Below are 19,015 nucleotides of genomic sequence, written 5' to 3'. Positions count from 1 at the left end.
TGCTGACAATTATGATGGGCCTAATTACGGAATCTTATCGACCAAAAACACTAAAACAGTCATTCCTCCCAAGCGTCATGTATCTGATGGAGATGGTGCTGGAGGGAAACTCATAGGATGCAGCTATAAGAAAACACATACTCTATGCTAATCTCTCTCTAATTTATGCTTTCATCTTTCAAGTAAATCCATAACCCCTAACAGCAGTGTCCATATACACATACCCCACCACCCTTCTTGACCATGAACAGATGAGCAATCAAGTTGCATCAATTAAAAATGGATCAATTTTAAATCCTTATTAATAAATGTGGACTCTCATACAGCAGATCATGCCATGCAGTGGCATTAGCACCACATAGATACATAATCTGCTTTTACTGTGACACTTTTTAAACAGAACATTAAGCGCAAAGCATGCTTCAAGCAACACGTACTCTTTGATGTATCGAACATTTACCTATTTCAAGATCTTCCTTGCAAAACATGGCACTAAAACCTCTCACAAATGCCTGCATCTCGTCTTCCATTTTCATATCTGTACAGCCAATGGAAAAGCTGCACACTTATAGACAATCTCGCTGCGCATTGTCAAGTTCTACGGCTTCCTTAGGTAGGAGGCCTTGACTGGTCTTATTATCATAAACCCTCAGACTACAACAAATGCCCCTGCCTCATAGTCAAGCAGAAAGAGAAGAGGTGGTATATGCTCCTTGACTCTGGCAGTTTTCCTTACCTCTCCTGTAATATTCAAAAACAGCAGACAAGTACTATCATTTAAGTAATAAATATACAGATTGCTGGCATAAAGCTCTATGCGTGCTGAGTCAGACAAAAATTGTACATGTATTTTTGTCAGTGATTTCTTTGCACATATTTATATTGATTGACTGGGTTCCCATTGTTTAAACATGCCTATTAGGACCGGATCTGTATGTTTGTGTCATGAGACTTGATATTGGAAGGCCAGGTTTTTCACTTGGCATTGTCTGGATACAAGAAGAAGTTGGATGTCCAGATTTGGAAGAACGGTGCATAGGATTGAATGATGGAATTACTCAGGACATAGTTCCACGTGAGAGAAGAAGGAAACCCCAGATTGATTTGTATTGGTGCCCAGCCTCTGTTGAAGGCCCCAGAAGAAATCATGGTCTGAACAACTAAATTAGTAGGATGGGTGGACACTGGAATACTGGTCACATCCTCTTGGTGATAAATGTGACATGTTCTGAATTTATTTTTGTAAATTGCATGCAATAATTGTGTAACACAATTATTGCATGCAATTTACAAAAATAAATTCAGAACATGTCACATTTATCACCAAGAAGATGTGACCAGTATTCCAGTGTCCACCCATCCTACTAATGGTTTTATTAAAATGTATACTTATTATCTTGCCTCTGTTTTTTTTTTTTTTTTTGTGGAGGAACCTTTTAAGTTTCATTTTTGAAGCTACAAGATCTGTGAACTTATGTGGGAGCTTGCTTTACCTTCAATATACAAGACTCTTTTTATTCAGTGTTTTTTAGTTCAATAGTTTCTTTATTAGCATTAAGTTTTTTGTTTGTTTTAAGTGTTACACTTTTGTGCATTATCTGTGTTCCTTTAGAATTCCCTGTATATCTATCTTTGCTTCTATATATCTATATTGTATAATATGACTAGAAGAAGCCGTCCATTTTACCCAATTATATATTTTTTCACAGGGTGGTATTTGTTACGATGTGTTCATTATTTTATATATTCTTTTACATATTATAGTATATTTGCTTTTGTATTTATGTAATGTTCTAGTTGACTAAAATAATATTACTAACCTGTCAGTTCATCTGTCACCAAGGCATTTACGAGTACTCCAGTAGTAGACCAATGACTATACCAATTTGAATTGTTATAGCCCATCTCTTTATATGTGAAACTGAAATTTGCTGATCCTGATACGATCTACAATCAAAAATAAAAATTTATACCAACACAATTTTATGACCTATACTAGAAGCAAAACTGCATATATAATTCTCAATAACAAATTACACAAAAGTAAGCACACATCCTTCTACAATGTCAAATTTATTTCATATATGTGTCTTTTTAAATTCAGATATTGCAGTCCAAATGTAACAAAAGCAGGGTAAAAATATAAAATAAAAATGGTGCAGTATCCATAAAATGAGATCAAATATATTTATTAGTGTGGTTTTAACATCATTGTTCCTGTAAATTCTGCCCAATGCATTTCATTACAGCAGTTGGAGGTTTTTCAAAGCCTGTAAGTATAATTACCAGAGGCTATGTTTTAAACAGATGTCTATTGAAACAATGGATACTGTTTAGCTCTATGCAGTCATGACTTAGAAGGTGCAATGGAGAAATAATATATAAAAATAAAAAGATGGCAATATATAGCTATTCCCAGGTTATGAAAAAGCCAAAAAAAGTCATTCTTATCAGACATTGATTATAGCAGGCCGGGCATTGGGTATGTGCATACAGGCTTTTCCTCTGTTGAAATAAACACATATGTTAAAGGAACACTCCAAAACAATTAAATCACTTTAGCTTGCTGAAGTGCTTTATGTGTAAAGAATATATCCTCTGTGTCATTATACAAAAGTGTGTAATAGAATGTAATAGAAATGGACACTATAATAAGGTGGCCGCCTAAGGCCTCGCGTTGCTGGGTGGCCTTGCGGCCGCCTAAATCGCTTTAGGGCAGACTACCATGTCGGGTCCTCAGTCAGAGACCCCCCCTACTCCCTGTCACTTCCCCTCCGCCCCCTACCCCCTGTTACTGCCCCTCTACCCCCCATCCCCTGTTACTGCACTCCATCCCCCAACCCCCTGTTACTGCCCCTCCATCCCCCTACCCCTGTTACTGCCCCTCTATCCACCCTACCCCTGTTACTGCCCCTCCAACCCTGTTACTGCCCCTTCATCCCCCTTACACCTTGTCACTGACCCTCCACCCCCCTATACTCTGTCACAGCCCCTCCTACCCACTGTCACAGCCCCTCCCTGTTACTGCCCCTCCACCCCCTAACCCCTCTCACTGCCCCTTCACTCTCCTACCCCCTTTCACTGCCCCTCCACCCCCTACACATTCACAGCCACTCCACTCACTGTCCCATCCACCCCCTGTCACTGCCCCTCCACCCCCTACACAGGCACAGCCACTCCACCCGCCACCCTGTCACAGCCCCTCAAGCCCCCACACCATGTCACAGCCCCTCCAGCTCCCTTACCATGTCACAGCCCCCACACCCACCCTGTCAAAGCCACCCACACATATTGTCACAGCCCCGCCATCCTTTCACAGTCCCCCCTACCCTGTCACAACCCACCTTACTGGCTTTTGGATGACAGCCCCCAGACATACATACATTCACACACAAGGATACTCTCGGTCAGACACACACTTTCATGCACATACACAGGTAGTAAATGCCAGACACACTCAGAAATACACACAATGGCAGTAATGTATACACGACTGCAAGGCTATGTAATCATACCCCGCAGTCATGTATAAATGATTAGCTTAACTGTTAATTAAATGTGTTTAAGAGTGGAGCAATTTGTTGAAAAGTGACAATTTAGGAAATCTCCCCCTGAATCTCTACAGGTGTAGAAAGGTTTAAGTAACACAAAAAGCAATACTTAATCTCCAGGGAAGAGTCTCCCATAAATAGATCTCTCAAAGCATGTAGGAAAAAACCATAAAAAGAGCAAATAATAGTGCAGATTGTATCAAATATATTCCCAGATATTAAACCCCAAACATAGCGGGCGAAGGAAATACCATAATACAGTTTCTTGATTTGAACAAGCTGTTAGGAAAGGAGCAAATAGTAATACAGATTGTACTTAAATGTATTCCCAGATATTGTACCCCAAACACAGAGGGTTAAGGAAATACCATAAAGCAGTGTCTTAATTCTAACAAACTTTAGGTAAAGGATTTATTATCACAGATAATTAAAACATGCAATAAAAATACATAGAAGCAAGTTTACAAAAACACATAGCTAGAACTACTAACAAACTGACTCTTACACAAAAGAGTTGTGAGTAAGGCACGGCTTCCGCTGTTACTCACTGCCAGGCTCTTAATCAATAAAGTGCTGGGTGGCACATTTCTATTTATTTGGGCAGTGAAGTGCCTCTTTAAGCAGAGCTGTTATCTGCATATTGGGGTAAAATTATGAATATGGATATCACAATGTCTATTTAGAATCGTATTGAACAGAAGTTATCAGGAGTGTATTATTTACAGATTGTTTGTTATGAATCTCCTATTGTTTATTCCCCTAACAATATATATTATTATTTTTTTACTATTTACATATTTATTTAGAATATTGGATTTGGTTAGTTTGTAGCTAAATTATTTTTTAATCTCCTGGAAATGGCTCTTAAGTGCCATCTTTTTTTGGACAAATTAAGATTACTATTATATATTGCTTTTATATGATATCATTCAATTTCTCTTCCTATCAAGTGTTTAGTTGTGTTTTTAAATGTGTTACAATTATAACTACAAATATTTTCACTTAAAGCTTTTCTTAAAACTCTCTGAAAGCATTCAGCCTGAAATGTTTTATTAAATGTTATTGGAATTTGGGTATTTATAAGACTCCCACAATTTTTCTTGTCTGCAAAACTGATTTTGCAAACAGTTTGATACATTTGAATTGTTTTGGAGTATGCAGGGCTGGTGCAAAGATTTTTGGATACACAAGCAAAGATGATTTTGACTCCACCTCCCCACCCCCAAAGCATCTTCACCTGTGTGCCCTTTTAACCCGCCTTTTGATTCTTAGCCCCTTTTTTAAACGTCTTACCCCTTTAGTGTATCTTATCCCCTGTTTTTCACCATTGTGTGTCTTACACCTCCCTTGTGTGTCTCTTACAACCCCCCTTTGTGTGTCATACTCCCCCCAGCCCCTTCATATGTCTCCAGCTCTCCCACCGCCTTTGTGTCTTTTACTCTTACCAGCTCCTTTGTGTGTTTCTCATTTAACACCAGCCCATCTATCTGCCCCCAGCTCCTCTGTGTTTGCTTTCCTCTTCTCCAGCCCTTCTGTGTATCTCTCACTACTAGCCCCTTTGTATTTCCACCCCAGGCCCTTCTGTGTTGCTTTCATCCACAGCCCCTCTGTGAACTTTCTCACCCCAGGCCCATTTGTGTGTCTTTCTCCCCACTCAGGCCCTCCTGTGTGTCATTATCCCCTCCATGTTCCTTAGTGTTCCTCTCTCCTCCCCTCCACGTCCATTAGTGGTCCTCTCCCCTCCCCATCCCTCCACGTCCATTAGTGGTCCTCTCCTCTCCCTTTCCTGTCCATTAGTGGTCCTTTTCCCTGTCCCTTAGTGTTCCTCTCCCCTCCCTCCCACCCTGTCCCTTAGTGTTCCTCTCCCCTCCCCTCCTGTCCCTTAGTGTTTCTCTCCCCCCTTATCTGTCTCTTAGTGCCCCCCATTCTCCTTAATGTTCCTCCCACCCCTCTTTAGTGTCCCTCTCCCTTCTCTTTTAGTGCCCCGCCATACCCCACTGTTCCTTTTCCCTTCACTCCCCTGTACCTTAGTGCCGCCCCTTAATGTTCCTCTCTCTCCTTCCTAGTGTTCTTCCCCCCTCCCTGTCCCAGACTGGTCTTTCCCCCTTCCTCCCCTGTCCCATAGTGTTGTCTCCCCCTCCCCTGTCACATAATGTTTCCACCCCTTCCCTTGTCCCATAGTGTTCTATCCACCCCCCTTGTCCCTTAGTGTTCTTTCCCAGCCCCTCCCCGTTCCCATAGTGATTACTTCATTGAGTCTGGGTGTTATCTCCCTGTCTGCTTAACATAAAAAAAAAATATTAATATATCATTTTTTAAATAATTTATCTTAAAAGTGTATCCAAAAATGATAAATCATTTGAAAATTCTATCAAATAATATTAACTCTAAACCATTGTAAATTACTATTTAATATATTTATTTATATATGTCTTTAACATAATTATAGTGCTTATATTGTATTATTATTTGCTGGATACTTCACCCTTTGCTATATTACACAATATTTTGCTTAATCAGTATATACTTTATGTATATGTACCATGCTTTTGAATTAATTTATTTCAAAAGTACAAACAAAAAATATTTTGGTGACAATATATCTATTACATTACTAGACAGATATTTAATAGAAAAAAATGTAATTGTACACTCACCTTATATGTTTTATTAAGTGGTGTGTAGGTATTATAATAATAATAATAATAATCATCATAGTAATAATAAAAGGGCTTCAGAGATACTGTTACACTTCCATTTATAAGTTTTCCTAAGAAACTCCTAAGAATTAAAAAGAAGGAAAAAAAAAAGAAAAAGTACAGATATATGAAATACAGATTAATATCAATGAAAGTTCAGAGAAACTGCTATGTTTACTTTAGGGTTAATCCAGCCTCTAGTTGCTGTCTCATTGACAGCCGCTAGAGGCGCTTCCGCAATTCTCACTGTGAAAATCACAGTGAGAAGATGCCAGCGTCCATAGGAAACCATTGAGAATGCTTTCCTATGGACTGGCTGAATGCGCGCGTGGCTCTGGCCACGCATGCGCATTCAGCCGATGACGGAAGAAGAGGGAGGAGATTCTCCAGCACCGAGGGAGCACGGCGCTGGAGAAAGGTAAGTGTTTAACCCCTTAAGGACCAAGCTTCTGGAATAAAAGGGAATCATGACATGTCACACATGTCATGTGTCCTTAAGGGGTTAACCCCTTCCTCTGCATCCAGCATGGCGGGAGGGGGACCCTGAGGGTGGGGGCACCCTCAGGGCACTATAGTGCCACGAAAACGAGTATGTATTCCTGGCACCATAGTGGTCCTTTAATAAATAACTGAATAGTAGTTCTGTCGTGATATCTACACGATATATTTGATAAAAGGCAGAGCTAATATTGAGCATTAAACAGTTGCATTTTATACTACATTTAAGTAAATTTAAATATATACACAAATATTATGTGGAAATAATGACATCTCAAGTTCTGCAGATATTACAATAACAAACACGGCTTAACATTTCCCGTTCTACACCACTAGCCTGGCATTAAAAGTTACTTGCCACTGCAAGCCTGTAGGGCAGGTATTGACCCTGCTGCCTGCACTGCCTGCAAGTCCTGCCTTTACTAAAGGCACTTGCAGTTCAGAGGACTATCTTTTGCCATCATCTTTACAAAGATGCATTTGGCTCTCAGGCCTTAATCCCTTAAGGATGGAGGCAATTGTTCACATCCTGAACCAAAACAAAACCTTGAATTTGAGCTATAGGTCTGTTCAATTTAAAGGGACACTATAGTCACTTGAACAACTTTAAATTAATGAAGCAGTTTTGGTGTATAGAGCATGCCCCTGCAGCCTCACTGCTCAATCCTCTGCCATTTAGGATTTAAATCCCTTTGTTTATGAACCCTAGTCACACCTCCCTGCATGTGACTTGCACAGCCTTCCATAAACACTTCCTGTAAAGAGAGCCCTATTTAGACTTTCTTTATTGCAAGTTCTGTTTAATTAAGATTGTCTTATCCCCTGCTATGTTAATAGCTTGCTAGACCCTGCAAGAGCCTCCTGTATGTGATTAAAGTTCAATTTAGAGATCGAGATACAATTATTTAAGGTAAATTACATCTGTTTGAAAGTGAAACCAGTTTTTATTTTTCATGCAGGCTCTGTCAATCATAGCCAGGGGAGGTGTGGCTAGGGCTGCATAAACAGAAACAAAGTGATTTAACTCCTAAATGGCAGTGAATTAAGCAGTGAAATTGCAGGGGAATGATCTATACACTACAACTGCTTTATTTAGCTAAAGTAATGTAGGTGACTATAGAGTTCCTTTAAGGATTTCTATTCAAGGGTCCAATACATATTATATATCATATAATAAATAGCATTTGTTAAAGGTCAGAAAGGGCTTTCATTCAATATCATGTAAATATACCTAACACAACATTAAAGGAACACAATAGGGTCAGGAACACAAACATGTATTCCTGACTCTATAGTGCTAAACCCACCATTTAGGTGGTTTGGCCCCCTTACCGCCCAATAAAAGTTTAAAACTCTGACCCCTTTGTGACATCATCAAAATGGCATATTTTTGGCCAATTCAATGCCCATATGGGAAAGCATTTGATTGGCTAAAATCGGCATGGAGGCGGGGCCAAACACAATTTTGGCCAATCAGGACCTCCTCATTAAGATGCATTGAATCAACGCATCTCTATGAGGAAAATTCAGCATCTCCATGCAGAGCGTGGGGACGCTGAATGTCAGGGCTGCTTTTTCGTCAGCACTGACCCAGGAAGCACCTCCAGTGGCCATCTAAGGAGTGGCCACTTGGAGGTGTCCCTAGAGGAAATGTACATAATAAAAAGCCTGAAGAGAACTATTATACTCACCAGAACAACTATATTAAGCTGTAGTTGTTCTGGTGACTATAGTGTAAGAAAGATGTTAAAAATAGGAGAATTTTTTCCACATTTTAGCTTATTTTTTGAAATATCTAATTGAAAAGTGCTTAAAACAGATTCATTTATTAGTCCTGATTGTTAAATGTCTAATAGGCTTAGGACCTAAATACGTTTACCTCCGCTAACTCTCCTCTCATACAGACTGGAACCATGTGTAATTATAGCTCTCTTCCCACCAGTAACCAGACGAGACATAGAAAACAGTTTCAGAAAAAACATGATCTTGGCCGGTCAAATGTCAGAAGCTCCTGTGGTTGAATGAAAGGGTGCTCCCCCTGGTTGATTGATCTCAAGAGTCTGCAATACTTTCCCTCCAAATAACGCTCTCCTGGCAGGTTAGCAAGTAAGAAATTAAAACAAGGTGACAAGTAGGCCGGAGATTCCATGATCTATTGGCCGATTTGGGTTCCACAGTGCTTGCAGCTGACTCCCACTGAAGTAAATTTGGGCAAACAAAATGGTCGCCGTCTGCCAGAGTGCACGTGTTCGTTAATAAGTTTGGAAGAAGGGAATGTACCGAACCATGGGGTTTGTGAACAAGTCTTATGGATTTATTTAGTATATGACACAGTCCGCCACACAGCTCCCCCTTAACCACAAGCCGGCATGCACAGTCTGATCCACACGGATCAACTTAGGGATGTCCAAGGCAGTATTCACAGATCACTTTTCCAGTTTAGGTTGGCAAGTTAACTCGTCAGCATTTTAGTTCTGCTTACCGGGTCTGTAGTGGATTGTAAAAGTCATATAGCTGCAGGGCCAGCAGTCAACCTAAGAGCCTGGCGTTGTCCCTTTGAGTAGGGTGAATTGTTGTCCATAAATGTAAGGTTGCAACACCATTTTTTCTTTTTTGATGGCGGCATAACTTACTTTGCAGGGTAGTAGCTTTCTGCTGAGGTAGGCTACTGGGTGTTCTCTGCCATCGTCCCTGACCGGGCACAGTATTGCTCCCAATCCAAACATAGAAGCATCTGTGTGAATAAGGAAACTTTTAGTTGGATTAGGAATGACCAGGATGGGTGCATTCACTAGGTCTTTCTTAAGTTGCTGAAAAGCTTGCTCCACTCTGGAGACCAGGTCACTTGGCGGGGCAGGTTCTTATGGGTTAAGTCTGTCATGGGCTTTGCTAGGGCACTGGTTTAGGACAAATTTTCTGTAGTACCTGGCCTACGGTAGAACGACCATTACTTGGGTCTTGGTACGGGGAGTGGGCTAATTAGCTACAGCCTCTATTTTGGCGGGGTTCAGACTTCCATGTGGCACTGGGCTTGAGGGTTAACTCTGTCTCTCGGATCTGGTCTAGTACGGCCCCAACTTGTACCAAATGATCTTCCCAAATGTTACTATATACACCAGTGTCATCCAGGTATGCGCAGGCATAATCCTGGAGGCCATCTAAGAACTGGTCTACCATCCATTGGAACATCACCCGACACATTCTTCATTCCGAACAACATGACCTGAAATTGGTACAGGCTGAGCAGAGTGACGAGTGACGAAGGCCGACTTCGTTATGGCATACGTAGTTAAGAGAATCTGCCAGTACCCCTTGCACAAGTCACTAGTCATGAGGTACTGGCCACGAGCCATTCTGTCCTACAGCTCATCGATACGTGGCATGGGGTAGGCATCAGATACTGTCTTGTCATTGATCCTCCAGTAGTCTACGCAAAACAGAGTTGTCCCATCTCACTTTGGGATGAGGACTGCTAGGGAGGCCCAAGGACTTTCCAATGCTTCTATTGACCTGAATCTCCTGTCTCATACTTTCCCGAACAGCCTCAGGTATTCTGTAATGGGGTTGGCAAAGGAGTAGTGGTACAGGAGTTTCTACTCTATGCATAGCTAAGGTAGTATAGCCCGGTACATTGGAGAAGGTATCTCCTTTGGCAGCTAGCATCTGCTGGGCTTGAATACCTTCTCCATTTCTCAAACAGTCCCCTAATTGGAGCTCATCAATAGACCCTGCCTGCATGCCATTGTCAAGGAGGTCAGGCAGGGAAAGAGTGTTCAATTCTTTCGGGAGTCGGGAGCGCAGATAGCCACTACGTCCTCTGTATGCTCATGGTAGGGCTTTAGCATGTTAATGTGCACCATGCATTGGTTTACTTCCCCTGAGCATGGGCCAATCACATAAGTGGTGTCACATTTCTGAACCACTACCCTGTATGGGCACTGCCAGGTGGTCTGTAGCTTGTCATTACAGATGAGTTTCAGGACTAAGACCTTCTGCCCAACCGGAAAGCTACGGACCCTGGCTCCCCGATCGTATCAAGTGCATTGTCTTCCCCTGAGCTGCCTGGAGGTTATCATCTCGAACCAACTGGGTAAGCGCCTCCATTTGCTTCTGGAATTCCAGTACATATGGTATGATGGTAGATGGGGGTCCTGTCTGGGCTCACATCTCCCTCCCAATGCTATTGGACTATTCCAGGGATCCTCTCACTCTCTGACCTAACAGCAGTTCAAACGGAGTGACCCTGTAGATTCTTGAGGCACCTTTCTATATGTGAACAGGAGGTGTGGCAGGAATCTCTTCAATTCCCTGCTCATGGCTGCATAGGTACAAAGAATTTGCTTCAATGTACCGTTGAAGCGTTCGCACAAGCCGTTCATCTGGATGGTACAGGGAGCTCTGAATCAGCATGATGCCACAGAGCTTCCTTAGCTGGTGAGTCACTTCAGCAGTCAACTGAGTACCCTGATCCAAAATAATCTCCGGTGGGAATCATATTCTGGAGAACACTTGCATCAGAGCCCCAGCCACAGTCTCCGCCTGAATGTTACTCAGAGCTATGTCTTCTGGATATCTAGTAGCATAGTCCACAATGGTTAGAATGTACTTCATCCCAGTGGGATTAATATTGGCTAATGGACCTATGATATCTATGCGGCCGAATGGTTCTGCAAAGGAGGGAAGGTGATGGAGCTTGGCCCGGCAGCGGTCTCCTCTCTTACCCACCCACTGACAGACATCACAAGATGGCAGTATTGGTGCAGATCTTTAGAGATGCCTGTACAGTAAAAACTCTGGGTTAGCTGGTGTTTCGTATGGCTTAACCCAAAATGACTGGATAGGGGAATATCATGAGTAATCCATAGTAATTCCTGTCTGTACTTCTTGGGGACCACTAACTGTTCCGTGCTACCTAAGCCTCGGAGTGCGAACGGTCCTTGGTGGTGCAGGCCTGTTGCTGGGTGGTAACGTGGTATAGTTCCTCTGCAGTCAGCTGTCCAAAGTCGTTGCCAAGAAGAACCTCAGCGGGTAGGTTGTACATCAGTACAACTTCTATCCGCCCTGTACAGGCAGGGATGACAAGTTAGATTATTTTGAGTGTGTCACCGGCCTTTTTACTGGGCGCTCAGAAGCATTTACATCATTGCTCACTAGCGCCCGGTAGAACACAGGTCTGGCAGCATACAGATCAGTCCGCTCAGACAGGCCTTCCCGTCCCAGGGATGCTTTGCAGCAGCGCCCAGGCACTTTAATGCCTCACTCCCGCCCCTTCAGCTAGACGTGGGGAGAAGTGGGCTGGAGCATAATGTGCAGAGACAGGGCAGCCAGGTGCAGGGAATGAACAGTAATGAAGGTAAGGTATGTCAGAGAATGTGTGTTAGTCTGCTTCATGTCTGCTTTGAAGGCTGAACTTGATGGACGCAAGTCTCTTTTCAGCTATGTAACTATGTATGTATGTTTATGTATGTCAGTGTGTGTCTGTATGGGTCAGTGTGTATCTGTATGGGTCAGTGTGTGTCTGTATGGGTCAGTATGTCTGTCTTTATAGGTGTCTGTCTGTATGGGTCAGTGTGTCTGTATAGGTGTGTGTGTCTGTATGGGTCAGTGTGTCTGTCTGTATGGGTCAGTGTGTCTGTCTGTATGGGTCAGTGTGTATCTGTATGGGTCAGTGTGTCTGTCTGTATGGGTCAGTGTGTCTGTCTGTATGGGTCAGTGTGTATCTGTATGAGACAGCCTGTATCCATATGGGTCAGCGTGTTTGTCTGTACGGGTCAGTTGTCTGTCTGTATGGGACAGTGTGTGTCTGTATGGGTCAGTGTCTGTGTCTGTATGGGTCAGTGTGTCTGTCTGTATGGGTCAGTGTGTCTGTCTGTATGGGTCAGTGTGTCTGTCTGTATGGATCATTGTTTGTGTCTGCATGGGTCAGGGTGCGTCAATCTACATGGCTTAGTGCATGTGTGTCAGTTTGCATGGTCAGTGTGTGTCTACTTGAGTCAGCATGTGTGTTAGTCTACATGATTGGGTGAAGCAAATGATGTGGGAAATTTGTTTTTGCCTAGGGCGCCAAAAATGCTTGCACCGGCCCTGGGTACAGGTGTCCCACTCCAGGTGAACTTTTGCAGTAGGTAGGTGGTATATAATTCCTCCTGCTACCCAGACAGCTACAGTACCTCCAGTCTTTTCAGCATCACAGATAAGGTGGTTCTATACTAGGTTTAGTGTGGCTCCACTGTCTCAGAGACCCTGTACCATTCGGCCATTGAGCTTGACGGACTGTCAATGGTGGCTTCTGTTATCTGCTGCAGCTTGTACTTGGTCCACCTCATGCAAGATGCCCCAGGCTTCTTAGATAACTGGCAGATTAGAAGAGGAAGAAGTGGAGTCCATGTGGTAGCAATGGGCAGCAGCCCTAGATGCTGGTATTGGTCCGGGATGTATCCTCTGGGACCAGTTTCTCTGCTGGTTGCATTCCCTCTTCATTTGTCCATACCAGTGACATTGCTAGCACTGAATAGCAGACCGGTTTGAGACACATGGAGCTGTCTGCATTGAGGGGTGCCACTCCGTGGTTGTATATGGGGAGCTGGTAAATACAGCTGGGCTGGGCGGTGTGAATTGGAGGTCGGTAATTTGAGCGTTGGTGTCTTCAGACATCCATATACTCAGCCGCCATTTGAACTGCTTTGTTTAAGGTAAAGGGTTGTCTGTCCTTTACCGATTCTTGTATTTCTGCTGATAGTCCATTATAAAATTGTTCTAGTAAGAGAACTTCTAGCATTTCCTCCGGGGTCTTGGCTTAGTGAGCTTGCAGCCAGTTGAGGACTGTCTGGTTTAAGCAGCAAGTCAATTCGGTGTGCAAATATTTTTCTCTCTCAATTCGCACAATTTCCTGCGGTATGCTTCGGTAGTTATGGCATACCAAGCCAGAAGTACTTGTTTCACCCGGGGATAGTTGCAGAGCTCAGAAGCGCTCTGGAACCGCTCCATAGGTTTCAGCTGCTCGGCCAGTTTCCCGGGTAGGAGGGGCAACCAATATCCTGGAAGAATGTCATGCAGATTGCATTGCCGTTAAAAGTCCTGAAGAAATTAAACTATATCTCCGAACATTTTGAATGCACCATATGGTATTTTCTGTTCAATGATTGGGGAAAAGTCAGTGGACCCTTCCAGTGACCGGCGTTTGGACATCTGTAACTGGTTCTCCCGAGCCGCTTACTCCATGATGTAAGCCTTAACTTCAGATATGGTTTGGGCCAAGGTTTCTTCAGAGGGACTGTTTCCATAGAAGGCCAAGCAAGTCCTCATTTTGCGTTGAAATTTGGCTTCATCCGTCAATGATAGGGATAAATTGTTGCTAGATTTCTCCCCCTCCATGAGTGCTGCAATTAGGGTAGCCTTGGACCGGTTACCAGCAACTTGTCCCCTGGCTTCCAGCAACTCTTTGAGGTTCTTCCAGTTCAGCACAGCATAACTCATCCACAAGTCCAGCTCTGGTTTTAGCTGATGATCTCTGGATCCTTTTGGCTGGGAGGTACCATCCCACTACTGCCACCAGATGTAGCGAACCCTTGGTAACTCGACTAGTTACCTCCGCTAACTCTCCTCTTAGCCAGACTGGAACCGTGTGTAATTACAGCTCTCTTCCCCCCAGTAACAAGACAAGACATAATTCTGGGAGTAATCTGAGTTTATTGTTTCAAATGCAATCTTTTATGCTCAGGCCCCCAGCATGGGGTTTCCATTCTGTTACATAGTCAAAATACCGGTAAGTTAATTATCTCTCGGACACAGAGAGCCAAACATAGAAACAAATGAAAAACACCCCAAAATACAATTAAAACTCATAGGAACCCCACATGTCATGTATTCCCAGATAGCTCTTGTCCAAGCGCCTATGTTGACTAAAGAGCGCCCGGATCCATAAGGAATTGTCCAATCACCACCGGGATAATGTTTTGACCGGCCGCACACATGGGCGAAGCCCAAAACCGTTCCAGAACAAAAGTGATTTTGGCTGGTCAAATGTCAGTTAGTGGCCAATTTGGGTTCCATAGTGTTTGCAGTTAACTCCCGCTGAAGTTCATTCAGGCATACAAAATGGCCACCATCTACCAGACAGTATGTGTTCGGTAATACGTTTGGTAGAAAGGAAAGTACCGTACCAGGGAGTTTGTAAATAAGTCTTAGGGATTATTTTGGTATATGACAGGGTCTGCCACACTGGTGTTTTTGGTAAAAAGCAGATTGAGGAAAAAATATAATAAACATGGACATTTTTTTTTAAATGAATATATCTGGAGCATTTTAGTAATTTGGGTAATAATTCCCTGTCTCCTTTGTTATTATACATTTTACTTTTCTTTAATCAGGTTTCTTTTTTGCCATATTATGCATATTGTATATGTATTTATATGCTGTTCCCTTGTAAGAGATTAAGAGTTTGTTTACTAATAGGAGAAGCTGGAGTGGCACAGAGCCTAAGAGGGTTTACCTGCCTGCTGCTGTTATCCAGTGTGAAATAAAGTATTCTACAATTTGTGAGTGCTATTTCTATTTTTTGCAATATTATTTATCACCATCAGTATTGCTCTGGTTTGTTCTTTTTTTCTTACATGAAATTGTCTGCAAGCATACCAACGCATCCAATATAATATATGGGAGAAACATATATGTAAGTAAAGTGCTACACTGTATATTTGTACAATATTGGTAGCACTTTATTATTTGCATTTTGCAGTGTTGCACATTATATGCTTAAATTGGGCACATTGCACTTTAATAGAAGTTGAAGTATATGACACTTTGTGTAATGCACTTTGTCTTTAGCACATATGCACTTTCATTTAGATGATGCTATAATTTATATATATTAGTAATCATTGTCTTAAAGACACAGCTAATTTTATATTTTTGGTTTGTATTATCATATGTGTTTTGAGCTTTTACATGTAATTAGGTGCAGCTTTGTATAGCCATTTTTATATTAGGTTAAATATTTTTAGTACCATACTTACTTGTTTATTGTGTATATACCCTTTATTCATTTGTCTGTGAAGAAAGAGAATTGGAAATTGCCAAACAGCAAGATTGGCACAAAGTTTAGCAGTGGGGATTGCACTGTGAGTCGTGTTCCCAAACAGCCTCCTTCTCCCCACACACATTGCTGACCTTGCTGGGAAACTGCCCACCATATAGCCCCTCTACCCACCTTACAGAACCCCTACCTACTTACAGTCCCCCTACCCACCATACAGGCCCCCGTACCCACCATACAGAACCCCCGAGCCAACTCACAGTCTCCCTACCCACCTTACAGCCCTCCTACCACTTATAGTGCCCCTACCCACCATACAGAACCCCCTACCCACCTCACACACCCCTACCCACCTCAAAGCCTCCAACCCACTTACAGTCCCCCTACCCACTCACAGTGCCCCTACCCACCTTACAGCCACCTACCCACGTCACAGACCCCCAACCCACTCACAGTCCCCCTACCCCCTCACAGTGCCCCTACCCACATCACAGCACCCCTACCCACATCACAGCACCCCTACCCACATCACAGCCCCCTAACCACATCAGTCCCCCTACCTACTCACAGTCCCCCTATCCACCTTACAGAACCCCTACCCATCTCACAGCCCCCTACCCACTCACCTCCATACAGCCCCTTACCCACCTCACAGCCCCGCTACCCACTATACAGCCTCCTACCCACCTCACAGACCCTCTACCTACTTACAGAGCCCCTACCCACATCACAGCCCCCTACCCACCCATCTCAGCCCCCTACCCACCATACAGAACCCCCTACCCACCTCACACACCCCTACCCACCTCAAAGCCTCCAACCCACTTACAGTCCCCCTACCCACTCACAGTGCCCCTACCCACCTTACAGCCACCTACCCACGTCACAGCCCCCCAACCCACTCACAGCCTCCCTACTCACTTAAGTCCCCCTACCCATACAGTCCCCTACCCACCTCACAGCCCCCCAACCCCCTCACAGTCCCCCTACCCCCTCACAGTGCCCCTACCCACATCACAGCACCCCTACCCACATCACAGCACCCCTACCCACATCACAGCCCCCTAACCACATCAGTCCCCCTACCTACTCACAGTCCCCCTATCCACCTTACAGAACCCCTACCCATCTCACAGCCCCCTACCCACTCACCTCCATACAGCCCCTTACCCACCTCACAGCCCCGCTACCCACTATACAGCCTCCTACCCACCTCACAGACCCTCTACCTACTTACAGAGCCCCTACCCACATCACAGCCCCCCTACCCACCTTACAGAACCTCTACCCACCTTACAGAACCCCTACCTACTCACGGTCCCCCTACCCACCTCACAGCCTCCCTACCCAATCAAAGTCCCCCTACCTACCACACAGCCCCTTACGCACCTCACAGTCCCCCTACCCACCTTACAGAACCCCTACCCACCTCACAGTTTCCTACCCACTTTAGAGAATCCCTACCTATTCACAGTCCCTCTACCCACCATACAGCCCCCCTACCCTATCACAGTACCCCTACCCACTCACAGTCCCCCTACCCACAATATTAGAGCCAGTGCTGGGGCAGAGCATTTGGAGAGCAGGGTGGGCCAGTGCTCCAATAGCACTAGTTTCTATATAACAGCCAGACCAGATCTTGTATATACCTTAGGAGTTCCAGAGATGTGAACTAATTGATCCTCACCTGTAGCTGGTCAATTAGCAGGAAGGCTTTTAAAAGAAGGGATCATCCTGCTTCAGAGGGAGGGAGAAAAAGCCAGCTAGGAGAGAGAACTGTGTTTATTGCAAATCTATTTCATTTTTCGAAAATTGGTAAAAGCCACCCAATTGCAGATAGTTAATTCTGTATAGTAAGAGCTCAAGTAAGAGCAAGGAATTTTTTGTTTTGTTTATTATCATTTAAGATCTGTGACAAAATCCTACCTGTAAAAGAGGTGATTTGTTACATCATAAATTACTCAATCATCTAGGGTGGCAACACAAAGCCTTACTTACGTATTGCATGTGACAATACATGGCGCAGTGACTTATGGGGCTGGCCTAGATTTTTTTCCAGGACTGCTTTGTATCCCCAGTCTGGCCCTGGGTAGAGAATGACGCTAACCACTGTCCAAAGATAGCATGTGTTTCTGTAACTAGAAATATACTGAATCCACAGCGCTCACAGATGTCACCTCATTTTATGGAGCAGATTACCTTTCTTAAGTTCAGTCTGCCCAATCCTCCTTTCCTAGTACCCATTCAAAAATATCCGTGACGTCCATGTCAAGTTAAACTATTCTATTTATGTCACAGCATACCGAGTTTTAAAAATCTGTCTATAAAAACAATTTCCTCTTTCAATACTTGAAAATTATATTCACATATTGGATGACATCCTGATGTGAAGCAGGACGTATCAGTCAAAGCACTGTATTTTTTCTGCCTGCTGTTAGGTACCCCTATGTAGTGTGTAGAATATTGCATATTCTATGTTTCTATTGATTATATATAGATGTGTGGATTGACATAAGAAACAGATGGTCTTAAGTCACATGGCTTTCTTTGCATGAGAGCCCTGGAATGCGGATTTGGGGGTCTTGTCCTTATATGGCTAGAGTAATAGTCTGACATCAGTATGGGCACATTTATATATATAGGAACAGAGGGACACGAGGTCGCGCTTGCTCTTGGCGCTCTCTGTCTCTCTCTCGATGTAAAGATGTAAGGATGTAAAGAAGTCCAGCAATTACCATCTGCTGTTGAATGTCCATTATCCTGTAACATCATTTGTTGTTTTATTATGTATCTGTAACTAAGAATAAACCTGAAGAAACCGTAAGTCAGATTGCGTATTAGTACTTTTCAATAATATAGGCATATATTATTGTGGCGAGCATTTGGCCCAAGACTATATATACAAAAGACGTATATACAGCAATCAACTGAAGACAAGAAGAAATTAAGAAGATTTAACAGTGACGATTCCAACTAGATTTTACATAGTGATTTAGTCAAGCTATATAAAGTTGTTTCAGGAAAGACATTGTTATGGAAGACAGATTTAAAGGGTTTTATTGAAAAGTATAGTTAGCCACAAAACCAAATTGAAAGTGGTTCATATTATAACTCAAAAGAATAAAACAAGTTCCTGGGTAGAATCATTCAGATTGTAATTCAGGTTTGAATCCATGTTTATGATTCTTCCATAAATACACTCAGAAGAATGGATAACCTCCATAAACCTCCAA

At 43.2% G+C, this 19,015-nt stretch overlaps 1 protein-coding gene across 1 annotated transcript in view; it reads right to left on the bottom strand.

Annotated features, from left to right (window-relative positions):
* The window catches only part of LOC134586245 (CD109 antigen-like), a 368,983-nt gene that overhangs the window by 227,831 nt on the left and 122,137 nt on the right, over positions 1 to 19,015 (bottom strand). The window contains exons 8-9 of the mRNA XM_063441738.1: positions 6,209 to 6,332; positions 1,821 to 1,947 (exon numbers count right to left, since the gene is read on the bottom strand). Coding sequence (XP_063297808.1) covers positions 1,821 to 1,947; positions 6,209 to 6,332 — 251 coding nt within the window. The remainder of the gene's footprint in view (positions 1 to 1,820; positions 1,948 to 6,208; positions 6,333 to 19,015) is intronic.

The sequence above is a fragment of the Pelobates fuscus genome, chromosome 2 (assembly GCF_036172605.1).
Source record: "Pelobates fuscus isolate aPelFus1 chromosome 2, aPelFus1.pri, whole genome shotgun sequence".
NCBI lineage: Eukaryota > Metazoa > Chordata > Amphibia > Anura > Pelobatidae > Pelobates > Pelobates fuscus.
Note: the sequence above shows the minus strand (reverse complement) of the source record. Positions and strands in the feature narration are given on the sequence as shown.